Source organism: Bos grunniens, chromosome 13 (genome assembly GCF_055505025.1).
Source record: "Bos grunniens cultivar Pamir isolate PY7600 chromosome 13, Bosgru_T2T1.0, whole genome shotgun sequence".
NCBI classification, from domain to species: domain Eukaryota; kingdom Metazoa; phylum Chordata; class Mammalia; order Artiodactyla; family Bovidae; genus Bos; species Bos grunniens.
Genome location: NC_141177.1, coordinates 4,622,201 through 4,644,776, shown reverse-complemented (window position 1 = coordinate 4,644,776; position 22,576 = coordinate 4,622,201). Strand labels below are relative to the sequence as shown.

The 22,576-nt window shown below is 42.4% G+C and overlaps 1 protein-coding gene across 6 annotated transcripts in view; it reads right to left on the bottom strand.

The window, feature by feature from the left end:
* The window catches only part of ADNP (activity dependent neuroprotector homeobox), a 30,002-nt gene extending 8,674 nt beyond the window's left edge, over positions 1-21,328 (bottom strand). The window contains exons 1-3 of one of the 6 annotated variants that reach the window (XM_086331350.1): positions 21,193-21,267; positions 18,979-19,152; positions 766-878 (exon numbers count right to left, since the gene is read on the bottom strand). In XM_086331350.1, coding sequence (XP_086187476.1) covers positions 766-873 — 108 coding nt within the window. In that variant the 5' untranslated portion in view covers positions 874-878; positions 18,979-19,152; positions 21,193-21,267. Of the gene's footprint in view, positions 1-765; positions 879-6,405; positions 6,530-17,954; positions 18,068-18,978; positions 19,153-21,192 lie in introns of those variants that run through there. The other 5 variants (XM_086331351.1, XM_086331353.1, XM_086331354.1 and 2 more) reach the window with 5 other exon arrangements.
* Between the last annotated feature and the right edge of the window lie 1,248 nt (positions 21,329-22,576).

Below are 22,576 nucleotides of genomic sequence, written 5' to 3'. Positions count from 1 at the left end.
GGGCAAGGTAGTTACAGTCCCTGGCCAGCTGGAACATAAAAGGCTAGTGGGAAAAACAGCTTTAAACATTTCTTTCCAATCAGAGGTTTCTGATCCACTAAGCACAAGATCAGAGTAATGAGATCTAGAAGAGGAGACCACTGCACTGGTTATCCCACAGGGCTGGTAGAAAGCTCACAGAATAAAAGGCGAGAAAAACAGTTTGTAAAGTGCAAACTGTTCCCGAGGGAAAGACAATAGTCTACGATGGGTCAAAAAGGGCCTACAAACGCTCAAACCCGAGGAAAGAGACGACGAGCTCCCAAGCACTGCGCCTCAGCAATCAGGAGGCCGGCCAAACACTCAGGCACATCGGAAGGAGAACGGGCTCCGGAGTCCCACAGACAGACCTGCCACATGCTCAGCTGTGAGGGGACCTAGTCCTTTGCTGGTTCTTCACATGCGTATCTGAGAGAAGAATTCCTATACCCCCCTAGGGGCTGTTTTAAAGGATTTGAATTTAGAGACCATTTTAAAGCACCTAGTAGAAAACGTCCGACGTGGCACGTTCTCAGTGGTAACTGCTTTTGCTTCAGGACGCAAAGATGAAAAAGCCCACTTTAGGGAGAAGGGAACAAGTTAGGCTAATTGAGAAAGTTCTAGCAAAGCTAATGCTGCAGTTAAACTTCAGAATCGCACCTAAAAACGAACGATCCTGGCCACCGACACAAAGTAAGGGAGCAGAAGCTGAGTCGTGTGAAAATTAGAAAACGGCATGCTACTTACTTCTATGTGTTCTTTACAGTATTCCAACCCAATGTCACTAAGTATTTTTTTCACAGTTTTCCGGGCTTTTCTTAAACTGCCAAGATTGTTGACAGGAAGTTGGAACATAGTTTCTATTGGAAAAAAAAATTTAAGTCAAGTCAAAACACGAGCAACTTGCAATATTTACTAATTCCACTGATGGTAGGATCATAAACCCTGGCCCAGTATGACAAAAAAAGGTGAGTAGATATCCTTATCCAGTATGTTCTGAACCCTTAAAGGAAGCACAGCCTGACCTTCTCTACCTCTAACAGGACATTTTATGCTGTAGATGACATGAATCCAGTGAGGCAGAGTTCTGATCAGACCTTTAAAAAACTAGTTTGGGATGAAATATTTAAAGTTGAGAATTAGGATTATATCCCAACCGATTACTTTAAAATCAAATGTGAATGTTTTTCTCCTTGTGATGTTGAACCTCTGAAAACAGAAAAATGTTCACCATTTCAGTGTCATTACCACCTAATCTTGAGTGCCAGAGAAAGTAAGTTTGTGTTGCCTGGGAACTATCCTGCAGATTGTGACGGGACTGGGAGTTTCTGCACACTACCCAAACTAGGCATGGATGGCCGTGTATCCCGCCCCACAGTCGGCACCACTCCTGGACAAAGGCGCTCTCGTGCCGTGGAGTCAGTGCAGAGACAGGGACAGCCCGCACTAGGCGTCAGAACAAACGGTTAACTGACAGAATCAGGGGATCCTTCTGAGAAAGGAAAAGCTTCTGTGTATATGAGGGAACTGAAAAATTATTTAAATGACCCAATACATAAAAGCAGAAATTTAGATCCACTTTTCCAAGTTCCTTAAAAACAATGGTTAAGAAAATAAGATAAAACTTGGGCAACTGATAATTTGTATGGCTTGCAAAGTGACCATGAATGTTCCCTACAGAGCAGGGTAAAAATTTATCATTGACTTAATAATCTAAATAAAATTTACAGGCTATAACTCTAAAGACCAAAACCAGGCAGAAACAAAAGCCAATACATTAGGATTTAAAGTTCAGTACATGCAAATCTGGCTTTCTAATCATTAAGGCTGTCACTCTCATACCACCACCGTTTGTAAACCACGATCATAAAGTCAACTAATTCAACTGTGGTAAGATAAGTTACTGCACTACTATTCTAGAAATCAATATTAACTATGAAAAATGAGGGGGAAAATGAATCTTACCAAAAACCCCAGCAACTTCCAGAAATCCTAAATCTGGATATATTACCAGAACTTGGTATACGTGAGGCCAAAAGCAGCATGCAGCTCACTGAGACAAACGTCCTCACGATGGAACCCTAGTTAGTCATAAAGCATGGCTCTGGCGTCCTCTGCACAGTCTGCATCTCATTCTGCCCAGTATTTTAGCCAACAGACAGGGAAGTCAGTTCTGGTGCAAACTGATTTGCATTAAAGGCCAAATTCACTATCCCTTATGGAAATTTTACTGCTAAATTGTTTTGAACCATCTTTTTGATTCAAAAAATCTGTTGCTTAATAAACTGATTAAAAAGAAAAGAAAAAAAAAAAGGTTCCCACAAACTAGGTCATTTAGAGAAAACCACCTGACAGAAAAGTGTTTCAGAAATAAAGGAGGTGTTCTAGGCTAATTCTGAAGAGACCAAGCATCACAATGAATTCTGAGAAGAGACATCTTATTTCTCCATTCATTTCATAAACTCTCCATGGGCCCAAATCCAATTCTTCTGGAACTTCCATGTTAATCCCATTCCACTTCAGAGCAGAGATGTGACCCAAAGACAGCCCTTTCTGGTTTTCCCTGCCTCCTGGAAAAGCAGCTCAACATCTTAGTAAAACAAATATAGAAAGATTTGGAAATGTCACCACACACAGAAAACATCCTGGGGAGTCAAACTGCAGCTCAGGATGAAAGAAAACCCCATTTCCTACGGAGAACACCGGTGTTCTAAGTGCCTGCCCCACAACAGCTAACAAAGTTGGTGTAAGACTTCCGAGTGAGGCACACCTCACTGCTCCATGGTACCCAATGTTATCTACCTACAGCTGTGAAAAAGTTAGAATATGCTCATAAGGGAGCTTAGCTACAAAATCTTACATATAAAAGATGATTATTTCAGCCATAAAGTAAATTTCTTCAGTTTACTTGAGTTGAATGAAACAGTCTTATAAATAATGACACTGCTTACTGGAAAATGCTGTACAGAAAATGGTTATTCTACAATTAGCTAGGAGGAATCCAAGTTAAAGTTTACATTGAAAGATGAAAAATATTCTCGGTTAAGATGGTAACTGTCTTCATAAGCAGGTTTCTGACATTTCTGATCATCTTGGGAATTCTATCATTTGCCCCTTTCCCTGGATGAAGGTACCCTTCACGGAGACCATCTCCAAAATTTTGTCCATCTGGAGCTAGAATAACACATTCATGTGTGTTAGCACCCTCAAAAACAATTAAAACTTCCTCTAGCTTTTCACTTACTGAATAAAACACTTTTTTCAGATATAAAGCAGGTACATGGTATAGAAATACAATGAGTGAAGAAGGCTCCCTCCTACTCCTATCTTCCATTTCCTGTGTGTATTTCTTCAGTTTTTCTATGCCGACAACAAGCCAAAGATTCCTTGAAAGAAAGTCTCCAACAACCTCTATCAGCTAATGTTAGAATTATTATGGGTGATTAGAAAAAGAACTCAAGGGCCCTATGTTTTTTTATTTTTTTCCCAGCTCATTGCTTGCTGTTAAGAAACAACTTCAAATCAACAGCTTCCTTTGGGGTTCATTGATGTTATCTATTTGATTCTTGTTTAAAAACATTTAAAAGACACTGGCCTCTGCTTCACCCCTTAAAAGCCTTTTGAATCAGAAACTGAATCAAAGGGCCCACACCTTCCTATTTATTCTGTTCTTAACTGGGAAGGGAGAAGGACAGAGTAAATAGGCAGTTGACTGCCTGAGGTTAAGGGGAACTCCTCACTTCTGAACAGACCTGAAAATATTCACCATCATTGTTCTTAGGGAGGAAGGTGTCTTACGATAACATCAAACTGTCTAGAGGTGGGCACTGAAAGGAGTACAGAGGGATGGGCATGCTCTCCAGATTTGCCCCCAAGTGGCTAACCATTCTCATGAGCCTCCTTGGCTATCAGAATGGCCACTTTCAGCAGGTCAGCACCACTATCCGAATACTAAGGAAAGCTTCCTTTAGCCAAACCATACACTTCTGGGCTCACAGCATAAAGGGGAAAATATCCAATTTAATAGAATGAAACCACTGTTCATCGGTTCATCAATCATTTGGAGCACTTTATCCATTAATGTGCTAAATATAGAGAGCTGAACAGGATACAGTTCTTCCCCTTCAACAGCCCATCTTGCTTCTCGGGTATACAGCAGGCACTGGGTCACTGGAGTAAAGGAGACACTCGTTCCCCTCCCTGTCCAGCTTCCTCTTGGAACCGCCAGAGCAGAGAGTATATGACTCTGGTTAACCAATTAGTGTTCTCTCTCTTAAGATTCTGATAAAGTACAGACTTTGACATGTGCCCCAAACAGGGCTAACAGTGAGCATGAGAAAAGCACAGAACAGAAAACTTTCCCGCTGCTGCTGCTGCTGCTAGATCCTCAATCCAGCTGTGCCCGAAAGACAGTCCTCTTGATTTCACCATTCCTCCCCCAAACTTTTCATAAACAAGTACAAGCACATCATCACTTTTGCTTAAGTTTTAGTTCATGGTGCTTGCAACCAAAAGTTTTGGTAGTGGGAAACAGAAGAGGAAGTAAGTAAGAGGGAAGATTGGGAATTTTATGCAAAATAATTACATTCGTGAACTGGGAGTAGTAGCAATTTGTCAGGAAGATACAATTATTCTGAAAGAGGCATCGGGCCCTGGTTTCATTAATTAAAAACAAAAACACTTTATAGGAAGAGTAAAACACCTGGTAAATGCTAAAAGATTTTGGGAAAAGTTCAAACTCATTAATAATGGAGTTAACATTACTAAGTCTTTTATTAACTGAAGTGAATTTTGGTTAAGCATATGCCATCTGATGAACTACACTTAAATCTTCAATTTTTGAGAATGATTTAAATTCACTACTGAATATTTCAGCCATATTCCTTCTTATCAATCTCTGCAAAGTATACCCACACCTACTGATTAGGGCCAAAACACTAAAGTTTTACTAATAATCCCGGCCATATTCCCTCTCAGAAATAACTCCTTCCTCAGAAAGCAAGAGTCAGATGATTGAAATGAAAATATGTGATCTGAGGCCATAGGGTACAGATGATTTAAAACCATATGAATTCTAACTATACATAAGACTGATCAAATGCATGAACCTCTTATCTCAAAAGCAAAAATACTCCTTCACACCAACTACAAAGAGGTAAGTAAAAGCAGAAAGAGCCTGCCTCACGAGAAAGTATCTACAGGTCAAATCTTGACAGAAGGATCATGACACATCAATGACTGTGAACTTTATTTAGGCAAAGAGGTCATTAACTGACAAACACAATAACCATCGTTTCAGAAACGAGCTCTGCCAGGAGGCTTAAACCTTGTCAGGGGCTGCACTCAGGCTCATCTGGGCCAAGAACACGGAGAGGAGCCCAACAGACGACAGTGCTAGTTCAGGAGGCTGAAGGCAAGATGTGTAGGACCAACAGACAGCAGGGCTTGTCTGTACACTGCAGTCCCTCAGCAAAGACACCATATCAAGGACAGCATCATTTTGTCCCTGTTTTTAGAAGAAAAGCATTTATAATTGCACCATCAAAGTAAAAACAAAACAAAAAGAACCCCCATGAAACCCAATATTAAACCTTTGTCTGCTGCTGCTGCTGCTGCTAAGTCGCTTCTGTCATGTCTGACTCTGTGTGACCCCATAGACGGCAGCCCACCAGGCTCCCTCGTCCCTGGGATTCTCCAGGCAAGAACACTGGAATGGGTTGCCATTTCCTTCTCCAATGCATGAAAGTGAAAAGTGAAAGTGAAGTCGCTCAGTTGTGTCCGACTCTTAGCGACCTCATGGACTGCAGCCCACCAGGCTCGTCCTTCCATGGGATCTTCCAGGCAAGAGTACTGGAGTGGGGCGCCACTGCCTTCTCCGAAACCTTTGACTAGCCATACATAATTGAGTCAGGAAAGAAAAAAAAAACAACCTCCAAATCAAACTTCTACAGATTATATTTTAAATAACTGCAAGTATGGATCTAGTACAGCATTTTCCAGTATACAAATTCTTCATATTTTTATGTGCATTCTTACATGTTTCAAGTTGCTAATAAAAATATATGGTGCTAATTTAAGAGGCCAGCAAATACAGAAGTAAATACAGTAGTGTGTCCTGGTTTCCAGCACCTGCAGGCATAACTCTGATACTTTATGTAGGAAGTGAAATCTGAACATACGCTAGAATGACAAGTACTATATCAGTTATACTAGTGAATGCAAACCTACAATTTTCATGGAGAAAAGCATTTCTAACACTATTGAGAGGCAGACCAGACCAGGTTTTTGGTAAAACCTGAACATAAGTTGCTTAGTCTAAACCAGTGGTTTCCACTGCCCCCACCTGACCTTAAAGAGATGAAATCCTTGTTTTTAAAGAAATCTTACTTGGGGACTTCCCCGGTGGTCCAGTGGCTAAGACTCCTCACTCCCAATGCGGAGAGCCTGGGTTCGATTCCTGGTCAGGGAACTAGATCCCACATGCCACAACTAAGATCAAAGATTCTGTGTGCTGCAACCAAGATCCAGGGCGCCAAATTAAAAAAAAAGAAAGAAAAAAAAAGAAATCTTACTTGAAATATGAAAAGGATAAAAAATGGAGAGAGGGGCTCAGGTTGATAGAAAGAGGAAGAAGGAAAAGTTCTCCAAGTCTCTCATTGAAACAGTAACTTGTCTAAACTAAGCTCAATATGCAAATTTATGCCAAGGTCACCCAAAGCATTAAATCTGATAGCTAGAGCAGAATTCCAGTGGTTTACTGAAAATCTCCCCTGAATAAAATTACAGTCTTATCAGAATACAGTTACAGGAAGCCCACAGTAAGCTTAAGAATTAGGACACAGTTTATACTCCTCTGTTTTCTAAATATTTCTACATTAAAGCTGTTAAAAACAAAAACAAAAAAAAAAACACCTCTCTGGAAACATCTTTTTGGTAAGGAGTTGGGGAGAATCAAAGGCCAGAAATGATGCCATTACTAGTGAAGAAAAAAAAAAAAGGCAGCGATATATTCTAAGTCAATAAAAAAAATCAGGAAGACATTCAAATACATACTACAATATATACTACATTCAAATATACTACAGTATAAACAATTTCAGTTCTGGTACATCATCAACCCAAATTAATATGTAAGAAATTCAGATCCTAAATACTTAAAACAATATTCCACTTAATGTTGGTACAAGTATTTATATAACCCAAACTGGGGTTTTTAAGTCAGTATTTGAAATTTCTTTAAACCACTGATCTAACTAAATAATATTTAAAGTTATGCTCTTTTCTAAGAGGCGTAGGCATTTGAAGAGAAACAGGAAGAGAATTAAAGCATCAGGTACTCCACTGCTACCCATGATGGCACTTAAAAATATGTGTGTGATGTCTTTGTGGAAACATTTTGGACCTGTTAAGTTAAAAACTACTCAGGCAGAAGGAAAACTTCATTTCCATATTTCTGTCACCCCTCAGCAACATATTTAATACTATAAATATCACTCACTGAGTAAAAGTGTGGTCACTATAAAACACTTTCTTTTTATAACCAATTAAGTGTTTATCTTTCCTGACTATTCTGGGATCCCAAGTGGTGAACACAGACACCTTACATGCTTTTCAGGTTGTCACTAGCCCTACATTTAAATTAAGCCAGATGTAAAAAGGTTTATACATTTGTATTTTAAGGAAATGAACCTTGTAAAGCCTTTCTAGAACAACCCTCTGATGAGTGAACACATCGGGAGTGTAGAGCCTACATCCAGTCTGGAAGCAATCACCCCACTCAATCTTTTCCTAAAACACAGACCCGAACAGAAGCAGCTTATCTTTCAATTTCCTATAACTGTGGGCAAAAGACCTTCCAGATGCCACAGGCTCTTCACATAAAAGGCAGCTGGGTCTCCTCCTTTTCCTCTCTTCCTCAATCTCAAACACCACAAAACAAGTAACTGACTATCCAGGAATAGAATGCTACTCTGGATTAGTGGATAAAACTGTGCAGCATAAAAGAAAGTTCAGTCTCCTTTTCACCAGAAAATGTTCAGTAGTGCCAAGGAATTTGGAAAGCCCAGAGGGATCAGAAAAAGAAACTACTTCGCCAATGAAGATACACTTGCACCAAAGGTAAATTTAAATACTAAACATCAATTACGTTGCTTAGGATAATCATATTAGAACACTGTTAATAAAGACAAGAAGCAAATAGGAAATGTAACTAATTTTTCTTCTGTTCTTAACTACTAACTGAATTTTTCCCACTATTCTTTCAGTTTGATAATAAAAGAAACCCAATTAAAGAAACATTTTCAAGTTTTTAACCAAATCAGTTATTAAACCCCTTATAACTAAGTTTTCCTAACTATTTCTCTGGTAGGTAGACTGTATTTATGCAAGGCAAAATGTCTGTATTCTCTAGATACAGCATCCTGTACAGAAATGTTTTATCACAGGGACACTTCTGTCCCCTCTCTATAAACAGTGTGTGACTCTCTCCCACACACAGCTCTGCTCTAAGAGACTGTCTGCCTGACTGCTTAGTGTGAGCGAAGCACAAACCCCACCAGGCAGCTTGTCCCGCGCGGAACAGTTGTGTTCATGAGTTTACTCGACACGCTGTGAAAGCAGCCCACGACTCTCGGTTCAGCTGCGTAAGTCTAAACACTGAGCTGCCCAACAGCCTTTCCAGGTGTTCACCCCTCCCAGCTCCCCTCCCAGGAGCCCCCTCTCCAAGCTCCCACGCTCAGTGCTTCTCACAGCTCCTTCCCTCCTCACCTCAGCCAGTCCCCAGCAAATGGGCTCCAGCTGGCCAATCTCTGGTGCCCTGTTAAAACATGGTTACTTCAGGCGTGACATGATCAGGCCAAGAGGGACAATGCTTCCATAGTTCTCAATATGATTTTTAAACTAATGCTCCTAAAAGGTGCATCTGTATTGGCTGCATTCACTTCACACACACGACTACAAACAGCCTTTTTCATTTTGGCATCATGTGCCATCGTTTTCAGCATTAGCTGGTTTAGCTGATGAGAAAAAGATACTCTATTCTGAATACGTGTCTGGTTACAAAAGAAATAACTATCAACAATCTTTAGGCATCTTCTCATTGAAGGGGCATGGACATACAGGCCTTAAGAAGGACAAAAGATTAAGATTCATATTTCAAATCATAGTATCAACTGAAATCAATTATGAAAATGCAGCACTCTGAATCACTGAGAAGAATCTAGGGTTTTACTTAATCTAAACTCTTCTTGTTTTACAGAGAAGCAACTGAGAAGCACCCGGCTTAAGGGCAACGAGCGTGTCACTCACAGAGCTGGGTCTCAAGGTCATCTTCAGACCTAGGATGCAGTGTTCTTCCTATTATCCATGCAGAGGAAGCTCTGATCACTGACATTAATTAAAAGTAAACAATGCCTATGATATACACACATCTGAAAGTGTCAAGACTTTAATATCCAAGGATGAAATAACCATAAATAATTCAGTCAAACCAGCTCAAACAGAGATATAAGATTAAGAATGCATACATACATCTCAGATCAGATGGTCCCATTACCTTCAAAGAAGTGAGACATGAACTCAGCTCTGACTGAGACCACTTGCCCTACAGTGCTTTGAACATCACTATGGATGCCGACAGTTACTAGATGGTCACATCTGAGAGACAGCTTTCTATCCAAGTTGTAATGGCAGCATCTTGCAAAATGAGAACCACAATCTTAGAATCCTTAAATAAAATAGCTTTTAAAAAGCCAGATGTATATTCTAGGTCTCCCTTATGATAATGAACCAGTTAACCATTATCATGCTCAAAGAGTGTTCTGAGAACTGCCTAGAAAAAGCAGAGGCTTTAGCCATCTTTTTTCTTTCTCTAAGGGCAAGGGCAGGCGGGGGACTAGTCTGCTCTCAACTGCCTCTAAAGCTCAGGTTCCTTTCCCCTGCCAAATCCTGTTCATTACTGTTACAAAGGCAACTGAGAAATGAAAACACATGTCCAGGCAAAAGCTTGCACACACATGTTCTCCACATTATTCGTAATATCCAAGAAGGAGAATCAACCCAAATCTCCATCAACTGATAAATGGTTAAGTAAAATGTGGTAATATCGATACAATGGGATATGATTTAGCCATAAAAAGGAGTGAAATGCTGATATATGCTCAATACAATGAACCCTAAAAATACCATGCCAAATGAAAAGTCACAAATGGCCACTTATTGTATGATTCCATTTACATGAAGTATCTAGAAAAGGCAAATCTCAGAGACAGGAGATTAAAGTTGCCTAAGGTTGGAGGAGTTGTGGGGGCAGGGAGGGAATAGAAGGTGCCTGCTACTGGGTACTAACTAGGGTCTTGGTGGGGTGAAGAAAATATTTAAAAATTAATTGTGGTGATAGCTGCACAACTCTGAATATACTAGAAAACACTGAATCATATACTTTAAATGGGTGAACTGTATGAAATACAAAAAATATTTTAAGCTGTTAACAGGCCTAAGATTACAAAATGTAGATAAGGTGACGAACACAAATAATTTTACCCAAAGACAAGACAACAGTAAATACTGGGGTATACTTATCCTTCCAGATTTTATGCATGCATAATTTTTCTTAAAACAACAACAACACACACACAAAAAAAGGGAATCAATGTATTTTATTCAGCATTTACTCACACAGCAAGAAAACCCATATTGCTTGAAAATTTTCTAAATTAATTTTTAAGAATTATGCATTCCAATATAGCAGATACTAGCCACACATGGCTCCTATGCACTTAAAATGAGGCTAGTCTGAACTGAGCTGAGATGCTTTAAACTTCCGCCACACTACCATCACCACTATCCATCTCCACAACTCCTTCACCTTGCAGAACCGAAACTCCATCTGCATCAAAGAGCAACGCTCCATCTCTCCCCTCCCATATGCACCTGGCAACCACCACGCTGGTGGCCTCTATGATTCTGACCACTCGAAGTACTTCACAGAAGTGGAATAATAAATACCTGTCCTTTTGTGACTACTTATTCTACTCAGCATAAATGCCTGTAAGGTTTACCCAGCTGTAGCATCACATCAGATTTTCTTTCCCTTTCAGGCTGGACAACATTCCATGCTATGTAGGCATCACATTTATCCATTCACCTGCTGGTGGACACTTGCTCTTTCAGCTACTCTGAATAACACTGCTGGGAACATGGGTGTACAAGCAGCTCTCACAGACAAACGTGTGTGTTGCTACATCACGTGGTAACCCTGTGGCTCTGCCATTTACACTCCCAAGTGTACAGGTTCCAATTTCTTCACCTCCTCACCAACACTTGTTTTTCTCTTTTTGACAGTAAGCATCTTAATGGGTGTGAGGTTATTACTTTCATCATAATTTAAATTTGCTTTTCCCTAAAGATTAGCGATGTTGAGCAGCTTTCCATGCACTTTTTGGCAATTAATATATCTTCTTTACCCATCTAGATTTGCTTTTAAGCATAACATATATTTGAGATTTCCAATGCTTAGTATGAAAAAAAATGCAAAGTATCTCATAAATAACCTTCCAAAAATAGACTGCATGTTGAAATGACAATACTTTGGATATGCTGGATTGAAAATTATTCATTTCACTTTTTATTTTTTAAAAAGTAGCTACTGGAAACCTGGAAAAACCTCAAAGATATTATGCTAAGCAAAATAAACCTGTCACAAAAGACAAATATTCCATGATTCCACTCACTTGAGACACCAAGAGTAGTGAAATTCACAGAGATAGAAAGTAGAAGGTGGCTGCCGAGGACTGGCAGGGAGGGGAGAGTGAGGATTTACTGTTTAACAGGGACAGAGTTTGCACTTTGCAAGATGTAAAAGTTCTGGAGATGGATGGTGGTAACTGCTGCACAATAATCTGAGTGTACTTAACGGCACAGAACTGTACACTTGAAAGTGGCTGGTTAACGTGATGCATCGATTTTATGTCCTGTATATTTTACCACAATTCAAGTTAAAAAAAAAAGTGACTATCAGAAAAATACAAGACAAAAGTAGTGAATACAGAAGCAGATAAGGCTGTTATTAAGTATCTGTTAAGACTGTTTAAAGTTTCCTTTGAACAGGATAGATCCTTTAGAGCAAGTCCTGGATGTAATAAAAGAACTCTGAAGGCCTTTACAAATTTCTAGACCATTTTGGACTATATTAAATGAGCGCTTCTCTGGTAATACATGAATGGCCTCCAAACTGTTAAGTACTTAAAAAGATAAACCTTAGTAGAGAGTTCACTTTCCTGGCAAAACTGCTTCACTCCAAGAGACCAGGAACAGAGGACTATATCACTTTTGTCCAAGATTGTAAAATTCACTCTGTCTTAACCAACAGTTTAACCCAGGTAGGGTTACTTTAATGAGAAGTTCAATTATATTTTTATTTTGCAAAAAATTGAAATGATTCTACAGCAGGTAGCAGCAAGCAGTACAGAAATTTTCACATAATTTTCATGTATTAAACTTTCAAATCACCGTAAGTTTCTTTCAAACAGTTACAGGATAGAACTGGACAAAAGGAGAGGCCCTAGGAAAAACAAAACAGGAAGCCTTTCCAAATGTAACAGAATGCTGAAAAATTTAACAGCTTAAACAAGTACTGTTTCCTTTAGTGTTGGTGTGGTTCATCCGTACTGAACCAGAATCTAACGGGAAGTAAACCACCTAGTTCACCGCATTGTCAGTCACCAAAACTATAATCACATTGTGACTCACAAAGTTTCAACACGCTCGTCAGTGGCTGGCACATGGCATGTACTCAGTAAGCGCAGAATGAACCAATAGTCCCTGTCTACAAAGGGCTTACAGAGCTGACTCCCTATATGCACACACACACACACACACATACGTATATGGAAAAAAGAAATGCGTTCAGATGCGTCACAGATTAAACGTTCTGAGGCTAAGAGGGACAGTTCATTCTCGGCAGGGGTGGTCAGGAGAGGGTGGAAGAAACTCCTGCACTGTGGCCACCGTGTTCAGAGAAAAACCTGCATTTACTGCACGGCTGCTCCCTGAGCTTCTGAGATCTGAGGGAGCGCACACACTGCAGAGCTGCCTGCTCCATCTGGACAGTCTGCAAACAGCCAAAGCCTTAGGTGTAAGGTAACAATATACAGAAGTGATAGCAGAAGGACAGAGGTAAAAAGCTGAAGCGTAAAACTACAGCCGACCTCAAAATTTGTTTTCCAGCAAGACTATATTGGTTTTACGGACAAAAATTCAGCTTCCTATCAGCCACGTGTAAAAAATCTCTGCCCTTCATACCTTTAAACTTCTGTAATACAATAAGTAGGGCGACATAGTACAAGTACTTTTCTTGCCCTGCTAGAAAAGACGGTACAACATAGTGAAAAGTACAGCTCTAGAGCTCGACAGATCTAGAGATCTGTTTAAATCCTTGCTCTGCGGCTTACTAGGTTTGTGACTCTAAAAATGTTACTTAACCTCTGGAGGTCTGTTTCCTAGGCCATAACCAGTATAACACCATTTCACTGTTCAAATGTCAGAAGAATCAAGATGAAGCCAATTAATGCTTAGAGCAGTTATTACCTTAAACTAGATCAGAAGCTACAGCAATACCTTTGCAAATTATGAGTTCATACCAGGATATAGTCTTTTAAAAAGCACAGACTATTGTTATAACTGAGAATCAGATGTGGTTGCCATACATGTTCCTGAATGCATTATAATGTGCATTTATACTTACACAGATTAGTGTTTCTATACATCACTGTGAGCCATTTATGTTAGAGTTCGCATATTAACTTCACAAGTTCTGTGGCCCTTATAATAGTTAATGCAATAGAGCATCCACAAGTACCCAAAATAAACCTAGGTGACTCAGAAATACAAAGGTGTGATCTAGAATTTGCTTATAAAGTACATGTGTACTTATAATATAAAATTTGGGTTACTCCTGTTAAAAGGCTTTCAGGCAAAAAGACTAGTGCCTACAACTAGAAACTGTCACTTTTGAGTATTCAGATTTCAGACAAGAACCCTAGAGAAAATGACTAAGAACATGTCTTACATCCCAATCTAGCTTCAGGGAGGGTGTGAGATGGGAAGCATTTCCACATTTCCTCCATTTTAATAGGCGCCCCAGCAAGGCAGGGACACACCGTGGTGAGTGACTCCAGCACTACACCGCCTACGTGGAACTGCACAGCCTTGGAACGGCTTGCTGTCAATGGACAACCAGGTTTCAGAGATGTGACAGAGGGAAATCAAATGAATTCACAGGCAGGTCTAAGAGGACATCCAGATGTGTCCATTTATAAATGTGCATTCAATAGCCTAAGATAGAAAGTAAGTTATTTTCAATTCCTTAGTAAGTTTTCCATGCTCTATCAAAACTAGTCAAAATAATTTCCCCATAGTAATGGGACATGTTTTTCTTACTATTCTTGAATAACAAAATACATAATTTTCTTGAATTACCTTAAGCTATCTCCTACAGTCAAGGCTTAGCAAAAGCATTATTCTTACAGCAGGTTTTGCCACTTGATGACTCAATCCTTACACTTTCCACAAAAGCTTTATTTTTCTGATCTCAAACCAGGATTCTTAAGCACTCCCTGCATTTGAACACAGCGAGTCTCGCTTCGTCTTCTTCACCAGAGCAAGAATTAATTGCTGACTTAAAATGTACAATATGTAAATTTTAATAAATCCCACCACATTTCCTCTAGATAGAGGTTTCTTCAGATTCATTAGGTTTCAAGAGACCACTCATACAGGTCCTCAATTGTTGCCAGCTCCCACCAGAAAAGGAAAGCCTTACAAATTTTCAAGGGAAGCTCAAGTTTCCATAAGCTCTTAAACGGGAGCATAGAGGGTTCAGAAAAAGACAGAAAAGGCAGAAGGGCAAAAGACAGCAATTATCTGTCTAAGCAAAAATTACTGCTCAGAGGAGAGAAGGAACAAGACTGTCCTAAAACAAAACACTGGGAAGAGCAACAGACCATAAACAAACTTTCCTTTCAGATCCTTATACAGGCAACTTCAAACCTCACACAGTTGCTACTTCTTCAACTACCACTGGCACAACTCTCACTCATCAAGAAGCTAGTGTACAGCCAGATGCTTTAACTGCACGGCCTACCTGGGATCCTTGGGTGTTAGCTGACATCCAAACACACAACATCACTATGGAGTTACGAAGCACTCATCTGGGCCCTCATTAGCCCAACAGCTCACAGGGGCACTATAAAAGCCTGTGCTCCAAACACAGGCCTGGGAGCCGGGCCGGACACATTCCAAAGCTCACTTCACTGCTGCACACCGCAGTGCCTTGATTTCCCTACTTGTGAAACAAGGACAGTCCTCAGAGAATTGAGAATGGTTTATAAAGTGCTAAGAAAATGATACCAATATTAAAGGCTTTGACCAAATCATATGTGAAATGACATACAAACAGCTCAAAGCTAAGAGACTCAATTACAATCTACACCCTTACTGGAGAAGCAATTAGGATGTGGAAGGATTTGCTTTTAATTCTAAGAGATGGTCCACGCAGGAGTCTCTTACAGATTCCGTGCGTGTTTTTAGCTACAACGCAGTCTTATACTGTGGCATACGTTCAGGGCGGTCTTCCCCTGGTAATTCTATTCAAAGTCTTTCATGCTCTTCTCCTTAATTTTCAAGCCTTTATTTCTGGAACACTGCTAAAATTCTTGAGATAATCAAGATTTCTCTAGCTGCTGTCTTGGAACTAAGCTAGGGATCAATAAAACCAAGGAGGCCTGTGACTGCATCTGAAGACAGAGGACAGGAACACATACAAGGAGAGAAATTGTAACTGAGGACTGTAACAGTGAAAAGAATTCTGCATTTTACACTTATTAGAACACAAATGTGCACCCCCTCATCAAAACTCACTTTACATAGCTGGCTCACATTTTACCTGTGACTTCCTGTATACAAGCATATCCCTACATAATCAAGGTGAGAGAGAGATATGTATCTCCCAGTTTGAGAAGCCTGCTAATATACAGAGAGCCTTCTCCTTCCAGTGAAGCAGAGGATGAATTCTCATTTCCACCGACCCCTCAACTGGCAGATTATCAAAGACAGGTTGTGATCAAAACAAAGGTATAAGGGGTACTGAGACCCTAAGAGACTGAGGGAACCCTATCCTCCATCCCCTCACTTTCCAATGAACTGAATCAGGCAAACAAACAGAAAAATACAGTCACGTGGAGCGGTGGCCACTCAGCAATCCAGGTGGAAGGTGCCAATGTGTAAACAAGAAACAGCCTCGACGTTCAAAATATCAATTCACTTAATTAGTGTGGGGTTTGGCTCACACCAGGTTCAAACACCAAGTTTCCAAACTAACAACACAAACCGTGTAACCAACAGAGATGCACATCAGCAAAACCTGGCATTCACTCCAGACTTAACGCCGCAAGTTCTTATAGAACCAGGGGAGGAAAACCTTTCTAAGTTTACATGATGCTAGCAACACATCAAGGTCTGTGAATTTAATTATAATTAATACACAGTGAGTAACATTTCTCTTCATGTTCATGCCTCTTAGGCAAATAAATGAAAATTACACTCATGGAAAATATTTCACCTTCTGAAGATATAACAGACTCTATGAGGTTTTTTAAAAGTGAAAGTCCTTTGGAAGTCTAGGTTGAACAAGTAGTTTATTACATAACAGTACTTGAGCATCTTGATGTAAGCTATGAATTAGTTTCTAATCTTATAAAACAAGAATTAAATTTTTGTATTTTCACATTAAAAGAAAAGTTTAAGATTTAAACAGATTAAAAAAACAAACAAACAAAAAAAAAACACCCTGACATTTAATTGATTTTCTCCCCCTGTGCACTTAAATATATTGTTTTTAAACATTACGTCTGATATTCGGACCTTTTATCTGTATTTTATTTGTATATATCATTTCAACACTAAAAAAGTATAATGTGTGTGTGTGTGTGTGTATATATCCACCCATCTATTAAGAAAATCAATCTGCCAAGGTCTACGACAACTTATGCATTTTGTTATTTATGCATGGTTCTCAAAAGAAAAAATACTACTTTCAGAATAAATTCTCAAGTTTTCTTTTTATTTTTCCCCTACCCAAGGAGGGATCCCTACTTGTTCCTTTATAACAGAACAGCCCTATCTTCCTTATTAAACTGTATTTTTCACAATTAAATGTGCAGTCAGAATGTGTACATTAACCACCAGATTGCTACTTAAATACTAAAAACTACTTTTAATATTTTCTAAAACTTACCAGTAGTTACACTTCAATATATAATGCACCTAATGTAATTATACTTCTAGCAATCAAATACAAATAATAAACACATGTAGGAGTGTATGTCACTAATAAAATCAAAAGCCATTTTTATTTGATAAAAGCCTATTGATTATTTGCAAACAAGTACACATTCATGGAAAGGTTTGTTCTGATCAGAGAATGTTTCAGGTTTTTAGAAGCTTAGCAACTCTTGAGACGGGGTCATCAAAATAATAATAATCTAGAACTTACTTGCCATTTAATCTATCCAACTTGGTGGCATTCTATTCTTAATATAAACAGTATTATAACTTTTCCTGCACTCCGGTTTAAGGGAAAAAAGACAAACTGAAGTAAAACAAATTCATAACAGGTATGTTTAAAACCAATGACTTTCAGAATAAGGAGGACCAAGGATCTTTAGAGATTCAGTCCAACTTCCTCTATTTCCTACACAGAGACTTTAAGAACCAAAAACCAAAGAAAGTTCAAAGTAAAGCAGTCTCTAGTAAGGCAGTGTTAGGAAATTTTCAAAATGGGCCAAAGACAAAGGAATATTTACCTAAAGTTCAATTAAATAGAATACCCATTCCCCACCCTCTAGTTAATTGAGGCTTTTTAATAAACCCTCACAGTTTACCTAAATTTCAGCCCTTCAAGGCCAACTGTTTCACCTTTTTTTTTGAACGCCAAAATCAGGAAACCTTTGAAATTGCAGAATTTATGCTTTTTAAGAGCTCACAGCAAGTTTTCCTGTAGGGGGAAAATGGCTATTACCACTAAGGACATCAGTTAACATTGTATCTTATGCGTAATTTACTCAATCAAACAGAAACACCTTCACAAACTTCACCTCCAACATAACCCTCAAAGAAGAAACTTTATTCAAATTAGTCATTTAAAAAGTTGTACAACTCTATATCAAACACAAATTCAGGTCAAAATTTTATCTACTTAACAAATACTAAACAGTATTTAAAAATTACAAGTAATACCATTTAGATTATATATCTGATTCTTCTAATTACTAAACAAATTATAAAAGCAATTATAGTTAAGTCTCTAATGGAATACCTGAACCAAGCTGCCTCCTTTTCACTCACCAAAATGTTACTTGGTAGCAAATGTCCAATGCAAATTCTCCCTTAAGCATCAACTGGTTAAATATGTTTCAAAGACTACAACATTTATTTTCCCAAAGATTTACCTTGGTGAATCTTTATAAAACACTTGTATCAAGGTCTTAAAAGTACCCCGAGTGTCAATAAACACTGCCAATCTTTGGTAGCAAGTACATGTTCATGGAAAGGCCTGTTCTGATCAGAGAATCTTTACGGTTTCTAAAAGCTCAGCAACTCTTGAGATTGGGTCATCAAAATAACAGTAATTGAAAACTTAAGGTACTTTATACACAAGAGTGCAGAATGAAAATCATTAAAACAATATTAGCAACTTTAAAATTTTCTCTTAAACAAGCCACAAGTCATTTCTCTGTTCAGAACCCATGTCAGCAACCAGCTCTAACCAACCAGCTCTAACTGGTTCCTTGAGGAATGTGGCTAGGCTGAAATTTGGAAGTGTTGGCTTTGGTGGTGACCAAAGAGGAAGAAATCTCTGGCTTCCCTGTTGCTGCAGTTCCCACCCTCCAAAATGAATATACCCACCGGTGTGAATTGACAATGTGGTCCAAAGAGCAAGGCAGGAACGGAGTCCAGATCCTCAAAATGGTAGGACAGGGCATAACCACTAGGCCACCTATCAGTTCAGTACAAAAAGTACAACCCTGTGCATCATGGTGCAAAAGCTGGGGCCTAGGTTTCGCATTGTGCATCTCACACCTATGGAAATAACAAGAGGAGTAAAATCTACAGAAATCAACACACCCTAAGAAGGTGGGTGCTCACAGAAGACTGGTGTCAACACTTTTGCAAAGGCGGTTGGCTACTGGGATAATGAATGGCAATTTCAAGTCCAAAGTTGGAAAGAAGCAAAATTTTACAATCAACTCAGTTGAGTTTAACAGTGGAGAACTCAACATGGGCTTGACGTTTACCAACAAAGCTTTGCAAATCATGACACCCATCTACATGCTTATGAAAATTACTCCCCCACTAAAATCTAACATCCCTCAAGGATTTTGAACTCTCAAAGAGTTGAAAAGACATGGGGCCATGAAGAAGGAATGAAATCAACAATACTCCCCCAAACCTGTTACTCTCAGGTTTTGAACTTTTCCCTTTACCATCTGACCTTGGAAAGATATGGTGACACATTCAAAGCTTAAGGCGGAAGAATTCCAGAGAAGGGGGAATCTGTGTACCAAGATGTGGCAAGGTGATTCGTCAAGAACAAATGTGGATTGTCTAAGGGTCAACACTTTGAAAAAGTCAAAAGAGAAAACTTCTAAACTGCAGGGTGGATTCTTTAATAGAAATAAAATCACTGCTCTTGACTCACTTGATCCTTCACCATGTTGCTGTCAGCTCACCAACTAAGAGTGTCAGAGTGTCTTGCTGGGTCCATTTTCCCATGGTCTGTAGAAGGCGCTGTGAAGCTCATCCTGCTCTAGCTCTGGGGCCCTTCCCCCCTCTGCAGCCTTACCCAGTGCAGGGAATGCGCCCCCTACTGACTCCAACACTCATCGCCTTTAGCCGACTTGGCTGCGGTGCATTTTGGGTGGGGGCTGGTATTTTCTTCATGGCCATAAACCAGAAGCAACAATGCAGATTTATAAAGAAACTCTATCAAGCTACCCAGGAGATTTTTTTTTTCCCTTTCGTTTTGAAGGTTCAAGACATTGGCACAAGAAGCATGAGGGAAAGGGCTTGGGTCTGTGGGGATGGACAGCATTAAAATGGCAAACACAGGAAACAGTTTGGTTCTTTTTCCCTCCTAAGCCTTTGTCTGAGAAATGGGGTTATGGCAAGAACTGTCCAGAGGAACGGGGGAATGCAAGAACATCAAGAAGACTCAGTGTGGTATGTGTGTGGCTGAAAAGAATATTAGGTCTTAGCGCTTGGACTTGGGCAGAAGAGGAAGAGAGGTAATCGCGCCTTTTCCAGCAGACAGGCATCCAGATTTGGGGGGGAGGGGAGGGCAGGGAGGCAGTCCAGAGGAAGAGAAGATGTGAATAAATGGGTGCTCAAAGAACTATTCCCATTCATTGCACTAAAAAACCAAAAAACCCAAACCAAACTCGCAGCTTTCTGGACTTCCATTTCTCACCATCTTATTGCAAAGTTGGGGCTCAGAATGCTCGCAAGGGGTCGTGCTGACCAGGCAGCTGCGATTGAGAAAAGGGGGTAGTGGAGGACTCCGCGGTCAGGATAGAAAGGAGCTGGCATGTTGGGGAGGAAGGACCGCACAGGGGAGGCAAAGACTTTCACTTCGTGCCCTGCATGCTCCCCGCCCCCCCAACCTGTCCCCCCTCCCCCAGCTAAAGGTGGGGAGACCCGGCAGAAGGCTCGTCCCAGGGATTGGGGGTGTGCGTGGGGGGCTCGTTTGGGGTGGGGGTCGGGAGAGAGGGATTGGTGCCAAGGATGGGAGCAGCTCGGTTCTCGCTGGGGGCGGGGTGGAGGGAGATGCCACTAGCGGCAAAAGCTCTGGCGGCCGGGGCGGCTGCCGGCCTCCGCGGGCTCGCGGGGCGGGGAAGAGGGGTCGGGCTGCAGGAGGAGGCGCCCGGACCCCGGAGCAGAGCCCGGGTAGCGGTCCGCGCCGGGGCGGGCGCTCCGTCGGCACCGAGTGCGCAAAGGGAGCGCGTGCGGTCCCAACAACAATGCGCCCGCGGGGCCGGCGGGCGGGAGCCGCGCGGGCCGAGGGTCGGGGGCCGGGGGCCGGGGCGGCCGCGGGTCCGCGCGCGCGGCGGCCGCCGGGCTTACCTTGACTCGGCCTCGAGGCGCGCGCGGGGCCGGCGTGCTCGGGGGCCGGGCGGCGGCGGCGGCGGCGGCGGGCGGATGGCGGCGGCACGGCGCTGGCGGCGGCGAGGGCGCGCCCGGGGCCTCGTCGCGCTCCGGCTCGGCGGCCTCGGTGGGCTCCGGCTCGCGCCGCGGCCGCGGCTGCTGCCGGGGGGCGCGGCGGGCGCAGCAGAGCGGCGGGCGGCGGCGGCGGCGCGAGCGGATCCCTCCAGTCCCCGCGCGGGCGGCGGCGGCGGCAGCGTCGTCGAGCGGTGCAGACAAAGGAGGGGCGGAGGGAGGAGACGGAGGGTGTGGGAGAGGCGGCTTCACCGGCGCGGGCAGGCGGGCGGCGGCGGCGGCGGCCGCGCTCCTTTCGCTCCTCAGCAGCGGGGACCGAGAGAGGGAGCTGTGTCTGAGGAGACGCCAAAATCCCCCTTAGCGCTGCCTGCGGGAGGGGGAGGGGGCACAAGATGGCGGCGGCCGGGGGGGGCGGGAGTTCAGTTCATGGATCCCGGCGGGCGGCGGAGGGGAGACCGGGCCGGCGGAGGCGGCGGCGGCAACGGGCGGGGGAGGGGGCTGATCCCGCGTCTCCCCTCGGCAGACAATACAAGCGCTTCGGAGCGACTCCCCGAACCTGCCCTAGCCAAAATGGCGGCCGAGAAAGAGCGGAAGTGACGTAAGTACCTCATTAGCATAAGAGGACTCATTGTCCAGCTAAGTAGGGGGGGCAGTGGGGGCCAGTACCCCTTCCCCCCATGCCCCCCAAAGACAACTCTCACTTCCATATGTGCCTGCACGTAACTTTTTCTGAGGGAGGGTGGCATCAGCACCCCTATCCCCGCCTCAGGGAAATTATATAATCCCCACTGAGGGGGAGCTCTCGCGAGAACCAAAAGGATTTGCCATTGACCCACTAGGAGGCGCCGCGGATAATGGCCGCAGTGCGCTTCCATGGCCCTTGTGCACGGCGGGCGCCTTCCTCTGGTCACAGCGCCGACGGCGGAGGTACAAGCAGCGGGCCGCAGCACGCCCTGCACTCAGTCAGGTGGCCGTGCTGGGGATCCCTGCGCGGGCCCGGCTGGGCCTGGACTACATCTGGCGGGAGGGGCGTGTGGGCAGCCCCGCGGCTCCACGTGCTGGGAAGCCCGCGCTCCCGGGCTCGGCAGAAGGAAGCCTAGGACACCTGGCCGGCCATGCCCGACACTTCCTGCCTTAGAGGAGGCGTGAGGGCCTCGTGCTTCACACACCGACCAGAGATGCGACCCAACTCATGGGTGCTTGACCCCTTGCGGGTGGGGTGGGCTATTCAGTGGACAGGCCTGCATTTTACAGAAGGCCGGCTGTTACCCGGGGACAGGGCATTCTTCCA